The sequence below is a fragment of the Peromyscus eremicus genome, chromosome 1 (assembly GCF_949786415.1).
Source record: "Peromyscus eremicus chromosome 1, PerEre_H2_v1, whole genome shotgun sequence".
NCBI classification, from domain to species: Eukaryota; Metazoa; Chordata; class Mammalia; order Rodentia; family Cricetidae; genus Peromyscus; species Peromyscus eremicus.
The window spans coordinates 147,306,746-147,315,326 of NC_081416.1; the positions used below are offsets into that span (position 1 = coordinate 147,306,746).

General features: G+C 39.8%; 1 protein-coding gene across 1 annotated transcript; it reads right to left on the reverse strand.

Moving 5' to 3' along the window:
* Positions 1–659: 659 nt before the first annotated feature.
* On the reverse strand, positions 660–1,411 carry LOC131919740 (glyceraldehyde-3-phosphate dehydrogenase-like). The gene has a single exon (XM_059274175.1). It carries the CDS (start codon positions 1,296–1,298, stop codon positions 756–758), a length of 543 nt encoding a protein of 180 aa, XP_059130158.1. The 5' UTR covers positions 1,299–1,411; the 3' UTR covers positions 660–755.
* Between the last annotated feature and the right edge of the window lie 7,170 nt (positions 1,412–8,581).

Here is an 8,581-nt window from a genome sequence, read left to right on the forward strand (position 1 = left end):
AGTATATTCAATTAACAATAATTGATATTTGTTGGCAGGACATTGAAATAAAGACCAAACACAACTTTGTTGAGCAGCAGGAAGTACTTAGGTGCACAGCATGACAATGGGATGTTCATCTGAGATGATTGCTCAGCAGAGGAAGGAGGTCATCATCCTTCTAAGTGAGTGCTTTTCTCTGATTGCACTCCCATCATAGGTAGGAACACCAAGCCTTATGAATTTGCATCTAAGGCTTTCTGACTAAACAACAAATTTATCATTGGTCTACTCATCACCTTCATGGCCACACTGAAGTTAAACATTTGTTTTCTTGATTTCAGAGGTCTTTGTTGTTTTGTGTTTTTGTTTGTTTTTTGAGAAAGAACTTAAGGGTAGATAGGGAACAGGAGAGGATCTGCAAGGACTTAGGTGGAGGGAAAGAATATAATCAACTGTATTTAAATTTAATAATTGTTTTAAATAAAAAATATTAAGAAGGAAGTGACAAGTTATTTTGTATTATTTGTGATGTTCTGTAATATTCTTTCATGCTCTACAGTATATTTATATTTTTATTGTTAATGATGTATGTAGGTATAACCCATTATTTTAATGGCTTTGTGTTTTTTTATTGAATGAATATCCTCAAACTTATGTATCATTTTTTTATTCCTGTATAATTAGGCATATTCAACTTTCCATAATTATTTACATTATAGTAACAAACACTATTTTCTTTGTGTGTGTGAGTGTAGTGAACTTTACTGATGATATTAAAGAAAGAAGGGATCTCTAAGCCCCTCTCTTTTTTCTGGAATTTTGAGATGGAAACTATGAGGGACAAGTGCAGTGTTGAGGGCTGAGTTGGTACAGGGACTTATTCCTAATCCAGGACTTCTCTGGTTCGTTAGTTCTTGCTGTGGCAGGTGGTCCTTGGAGGCCATGAGGTCCACTGCCCTGCTGCTGTAGCTGTATTCATTATCATACCAAGAAATGATCTTTACATAGTTGACATTGAGAGCACTACCAGCCCCAGTATCAAAGATGGAAGAGTCAGTATCACTGTTAAAGTTGCAGGCAAAAACCTGGTCCTCATTATAGCCTGGGATGTCCTTTAGTGGGTTCTTGGTTGCCTGCTTCACCATCTTCTGGATGGAAGTCATGGCATTGACTGTTGTCATGAGTTCTTCCACAATACCAAAGTTGTCATGGATGACCTTGGCCAGAGCGGCAAGGCACTTGGTGGTACAGAAAGAGTTGCTAACAATCTTGATTGAATTTTCATACTTCTCATGGTCCACACCCATCACAACCATGAGGGCATCAGCAGAAAGGGCAGAGATGATGATCCTATCTGCAACATCTTTCAAGTGGGTTCCAGCCCTCTCTACTGTTGAAGAAACCAGCAGCCTTCACAACATACTGGGCATCAGCATCATCTCTTTTGATATTGGCAGAATCTTGTTCCTAAAACAATGTGACAGCCTTCCCATTGATGACAATCTTCCCATTCTCAGCCTTGACTGTGTGTATATGAGAGTTTACAAAGCTATATACAAATATTTTCAACTCTCCTAAGTTTCACAGAACTGACTAGCTAGAAAAGTAATTACTACAACTATCACAGTAACACTAGCTACTTACAGTATCACCTGTATATTTTGAGATGGCATTATTTTCTTATGTCTGTGTTGACAAATATTTTTCATTTAATTTTTCTTAAGCTGGTGAGAGAGAAATAGTATCTGCAATACATACTTTTTATTTAAACAATAACAATAAAAGAAATAGACTCTCTGAATTACATCTCCAAATACCACCACATCCTAACCTCACCATCTAATAACTTTTATCATTAATATCTCTAAATACGACCTTATTATTTGTTAACTTGTCCATATGAAATGGGTCTTAAGACTTTCGGGAGGAAAGGCAGAATTCCATACATGAAACACATTCTTGTTCCTCACTTTCTTTCATGAACTCTTCTCTTTATGTTCTTATATTATAAATTCTGACATCACATATTCAGTCTCATTTTCTATGATTTTCCTCTTTGTTCTTAAAGCTACAATTATTTTATGCAACTTATAATTTTTTAAACTGTGATTTCTTTTAAAAATTGACAAGGGTATCATCTTTAGGGGTTTGTAGGTAGAATGCCATGATTTGGATGTAGATAAACTCTCTCCTCCCGCAGGGTTCATGTGACTGATGTGTTCTCCTCAGGGTCGTGGCTTTGGAAAATTTTGATGGACTTGTAACAGGTAAAGCTTAGAGGATGGTCCTAAGTATATTGGGGATATAGTCTCAGATGTCCAGTTGGAGAGATGGCTCAGTGTTGAAAGTGTGTACTGTTCTTGCACAGGACCTTGGATCATTTCCAAGTGTGTAAAGCAATTAACAACAACCTGTAACTCCACCTTGAGGGTAATCTAATGCCCTCTTCTCTCCTCTGAAGGTGCCTTCACTCACTTACACAACCCCCCAAAATTTTAGTTAATCTTTTTAAAAAGAAGTTATACAGATGTAAAATATGTATAGGAAAGTATTCATGATATCCATTAAAAGTGAAAATTAAAAACAAAGAGATGCCTGAATATAGGATATATATGGAATATTATATAGACTGTAAAAACACTGATCCACTAGAATATAATAAACGGCGATGGCCCTAACATCTGCTGACATGGAGCATCAGGAATGCTCATATGCGGTGGATGAAATAAAAAAGTACTCAGGAACATATAAAGCCAGGTAAAAATTCCTAAAAACACAAAAAGAGGCTTATCATAAAATACCAGAGCCAAACAACTGAGAATTCATCAAATTAATAAAAAAAAATCCACCCAACATACAACTTTAAGAAACATCTGAGCTGAAGCTCGTGACAGAGCACTTACCAAGCATGTGGAAGGCTCCAGGATCAATCAGTAGCACCTAAGAAGCAATATAAACAAAAGTTTGCAATATTGATTCTCTTTGCCAGATCTAGAAGTGTACAAAATATTCTTTGTAGGTAAGTGAATGAGGAAAGAGTGGCCCATCCATATAAAGTGAATCATTAATCATCATTAATAATAAATGCCCCCCTATGAGAAGACATGGAAGAAGCCTAAATGAAACCGAATGAAGTTAGTCTAATAGAGCCACATGCTGGATCAAAGCAATAAAACAACTTATTGGAAGACATGACTCAACAATGACATAAGGTAGTGATTACCAGGAGCAATGGCAGGAAATAATAGAATACAAGCTGTTTAGAGCACCAACACTCCTCTGCAGGAGATTATAAAGACAAGTGAATGTTGTTCTGCTTTTGTCAAAATCCACTGAACTGTGTTCCAGACAAGCAGACTCCATGGCTGCTTGCCAGGGACTGCTATCTGTCCACTGCCTCCCTCCATCACTGTGAGACTCCAGTGATCCTAACCAGTTCCCGCCAGAGAACTGTCTCTAACCACTGTCCAGCCACCACAAGTGGCAGGAGGTCCAGACCCCTCGGTCCTTGTGGGACTTACCCTAGTCATGCCAGTACTAGGATGGGGCTTTTCATTTGTGCTATCAAGCCTTGAGAACCAGGGCAAGCCCACACTCCATGGGAGGTTTGTTCCAAACTTCTTGACCAAGATACTGCAGTCACCATATTGTAGCTGACAAACAGAATATCTGGGGCAGAGGTTATAGCATTAAATACCAACAGACAGAGGACATCCACATTTTAACCCTGCTATGAATTAGCTCCTATCTTAAAGCTATAGACATCTCTACTGAAAGAAGGAAGGCAAATAGAACAAAAAGGAAAAATTAAAAATCTCATCCAACAAACTAACTGCTTGTCTGAAAATCTCAAATACAGAAATAAGAACATTTTGAAATAAAAACAAAATACAGGCCTTGAACTCAAAGAGATTCATCTGCCTCTGACTCCTGAGTTATGGAATTGAAGGCATGTGCCACCAGGATTAGGAGAATATAGATTTTTAAAGAATGTTGTTATCATCTTCTGGATTTCCTCAGTGTCTGTTATAACATCTCTCTTTTCATTTCTAATTTTATTAATCTGGATATTCTTTTTCTGTCTTGTGTTTAATTTATGTAAGTGTTTGTCAATCACACAAATTTTCTCACCCAACCAACTCTTTTTCAATGATTATTAGTATTGTTTTTATCTTTTGTTGTTGTTTGGTTCTATTTTATTTATTTCAGACATGGTTTTGATTGTTTCTTCCCACCTACTCTTTAGCCATATTACCCATTCTTCTTTTTCTGGAGCTTTCAGGTTTATAGCTAAGTATGAGATTGTTTAAGGTTTTTTTTATGTTGGCATTTAGTGCTATGAAATTGTCTTTAAAAAAACTTCTTAATGATTCTTTGTGGATTTTATACCTTGTATCCTGATCCCACTCATCTCCCTGTCCCCTTGCCTCTGTCTTTGCGATCTTACTCTCACAGCACCCCCCTCCAATTTAAAGTATTGCCAAGAAACAAACCAAAACCAAAATATCCCAAGCAACCAAACAACCACAAAAGAAAAAAAATTCTCAGTGTGAAAGCTGTAGTGTGACCCAGTGAGTCACGCAGTCTACCTTTAGACCATACATCTTTGCTTGCAAGTGTTCATTGCAATGGATCATTGATCTGGCTCCAGGCCTCTCACTTCTGCTACGCTGTTGATACTGGGGATTCACTGGGGCTCCTTCTGGATATCCTATTGTTGTCTTGTGTCACAGAGACCCTACAGCTTTGGATCAGCAGGTCTGGCCCCTTCACACGCTCCAGCAATTTATAGATTGGGTGGATGTTGGAGTAAGCTAACTCATAGCACTGGTTCTGGGCCTGGGTGGTAGCTGGGTTGGTCAGCTCATCAGCTTTCCCTCATCAACATCCAGCACTGCCCCAGCTAGCTCACCCAAAGCATCAGGCAACATAAAAAAGGGCCATTTCTCCTGTTCTCATGCCCTTGGGCTGGCTTACCCACACTCACATCAACAGGACCAGCTCTACTGTTTCTTCCAGGCATGATGTATGGCCCACTCTCCTGATTAGAACTGCCTACATTTTGTCCCATAGATTAAGGTATGCTGTATTTTCATTCAGTTAGTAAAAGTTTTTAATTTTCTTTTTGATTTCTGTCTTGACCCAGTTTTAAGTAAGTAGTGAGTATTTCAGTTTCCATAAGTTTGCTGCTTCTATTGTTGTTGATATCCAGCTTTAATTCATGGATTTCAAATTAGAATTTAGTGTATTATTTTAGTTTTCTTTTATATGTTGACACTTGCTTTGTGTTAATATATGGTCAAATTAGCAGAAAGTTCCATGGGCTGTTGAGAAGAGAGCATATTTGTCTTAGTTACTCTTAAATTGTTATGACAAAACACCATGACTGAGACAAGTTGCCATGGACTGGGTCTCAGTAGGGCCACCAGACCGAAGGAGAACGGGATGAAGATGCTCAGGATAATTGGGATTCAGCGATGACAGACAGACACAGACACCAGAGTATGCTGTGAAACTGCTGCAATTTTACTGAACATCAGGCTGAGATTTTGTGCAATCTTAAAAAGGAACTAAGCCCAAGGGCAAAAGGAAAACAATAGACGCAATCTTTTGTGGTCATACAATGTGGTTTTCAGAATGATTAATCCTTTCAGACAGAGACATGCTGTGGCCTGAACCCTAAGAGCCAGATCATGCACTCAATAACTAGTAATACATTTCTAGTAATTCATTAAAGACAGTTACAAAGTCCTCGCCAAGAGCCTTAGCCCACCTCTTTAGCACAGGTGCTATACCCCTCAATATAGTTGAGCTTGTCTATCATATGTACACTATACCTTTCTGCTTCTAACCAGCCTTTCCATAAAAGGCAACTGATTCCACAACATTCTTTTCCCCCATGATTTACCCAGCCGATTCCCTTCATAGTCATAAGCCCCTGTAAAAGGGGGTGGATCTAAGTAATTTCTACTTCTGGGATTCCAACTAGGGGGTGTCCACCATTTCCCATTAATACGGTATTGAATGTACTTTCCAACCATTCTTGTGGGAGTTGCCAGTTTCCTAAGTTCTCTTTCTTGTGAATTTGCATGAGCTGAGTGAGGGTTACCTAACAATCTTTTTACTTTTACATTTTCTTCCTTAGAATCTATGGGAACCTGAATCATTAGCTCTTTCTTTTCCAATCCATCCATGAGTGCCCCCACTGAAGTAGGGTTTTTTTGTGCTATCTGCTCAAGGGCTTGAATCACTGGGGGCAGTGCCGGTGTAACAGTTGAGGAGTTATCAGGTATGTCAAGAGAGCGTCTGCGGGAGTCCAGGCACAGGGAGGTTGTTATTGTCAGGAAAGAAGAAAGAAGCAGGAGTCTTGCCAACCATCCACGGAAGGCTGGTCTTTAGGGAACAATGTATCCAAGAACCATTGCTCGGGCTGATTGCCAGGGGACCGCCGGGGGCCTAGCCTTGAGAGACACGTGCCCCCTTCCTCGTGAGACCACCAGGTCGGCATTTGTCACACGGGCGACACCGTCGCAGGTGTGGCAGTTCCCTCTTTTTTGCTTTTAAGGCACAAGGCATTCACGTCCCTTTTGACCAATGCTATGGACTTTGTCAGCAACCTGACAATGCAAGGAAAGATCATGATAACACGAAGGATAAGAAGTGCTAGGACTCCAATGAAAATAAAATATTGAATCCAATCTAAAGGATTCAAAGCTTTGATGTCCTGTCCTATATCTGCTGCCAGAGAAGATAAGGAATTTGAATATAAGTGGGCCTGGCTCATAGCTGAGATATCTTTCTGCACCGCTTCCAGATCATGGGTAATAGAGGTATCCTTCCATACACCGAGCAGATGATGCTTGACCTTTTCCCAGTTCGAGGAAGAATTATAGGGCAGTGGGGTAACACATATTGCTTTATATTCTTGATGGCATTGTGTCTCCATAATATTAGCTACATCCTGCCCTAAAGCCAAAATCACTTCTTCTAAAACATTAATCTTAGCTTTTAATTTTTTATCTATAACAGCTTGTTCAGATAAAGTAAAGGAAACATTCTTATTTAATTCATTTACAAATTGGGCAGTATGAATTTCCTGTACCAAAGCAGTGGTTGCCACTGCATAGGTAGTAATAATAGAGATCAATGCAGTAATACCAAGTAACAAGGCAGCAACAAACCTTTTTGGCCTGATCAATTCATGAAGTTGTCTAAGAACTTGTAAAGCAGAATTATCATACCAAGTCATATTATACAATTGAACAGGCATCATGACAAACAGAGGACGTCTGACAAGCAACATAATCTGCAGACCATTCCTCTCTTTAGGAAAGATACAATTTGTAACTATACATGCATGACAAGTTACATGATAAGAGGCAGTGCCTAACCTAGAAATATTAACATGAGCAGAGGATCCCAATAACATAGCAAAAGGATAGGAAATACAGGCTCGCACCGCTATGGGCGTGGAAACTGTCTCATTGGGCCATTTCTGCAAAATCATCTCTGAAGCAGCTACCAACCTAAAAAGTCCCGAATGTTGTTTCATATTACCAGAAGGTGTTCTAGCAACCCATATAGGCTCTACATACCCTGGTGAAAACCACCTGGTTATCTGTTCTCCAAATCTATTAAAGGTATATCCATGAAACTTAGTGGCTGAATTGTCAGCGATATATTTGTTATATTTCTTTTCACCAGAGGATGCAGAAAAGTCCCAAATCTTAATGTCAGATTTAGCAAGAGTATAACCAGCTGCAGCATGAGGAAAGCCACAGCGCAACCATGTAGGGTATGCTGTAATACTACTATCCCAAAACTGATTAGGATCCCTAAACTTCTCAACACAAGAGTCCAGAGACATAAAGTCCACCTTCACATACCTCTCATTTAGCGTTGCTAACCCGAGTGAGAAAAATTGAGTTTCCCAAATCCATCTAGACTGAGATTTTTTACCAGATTTGTCCGGAGCATCAGTTAGAAAGGTACGCAGGCTTGATGGCAGGCAACCCGGCGGACCTGTTCCTTGTAGAGCAAAGCAGATGGGTAATGAATCAGAGCTGCCTGCAAAGTTTATAAAGGAGGAGGCACTTGCCCTTTCATCTGAACCTTGGAAACCCCCGAGAACTTCCGTATTATTAGTTAATACCTTATATGGCTCCGGATCAAACCATCCTACAGCATGTAATAAGGGGGGCCTAGGAACATAAGCCCAATAAGTAGAGGGAGAGGGAGAAGCAGTGGCAGCAGAAATCAATGACAGCATAGCAAAAAATATAAGTTCTGCTGATGGTGGATTTTTTTTTTTTTTTGCACGCTGCAATCGTTTGAGCTTTAGTCATGAGATGATGTATCTGTGTCAGTGTCAGCAGTGGTCTCAGGGAAATTGAAAGCTTCCGTATTCTTGCCTCCAATGTCCTTTCTCGGAGTTTCTGTCTCCTTCTTCGTCTCATCCTTCTCTTGTGGCGCAGGTCTGATAAGCCTGTCGGGGATCCAGATGGGAGAGTCTGAATCCTGTGGAAAAACACAAGCATACCCTCGTCCCGAGGTTATAAGTACATCCGGGCCTTTCCAGGTTCCAGAAAGGAGATCTTTC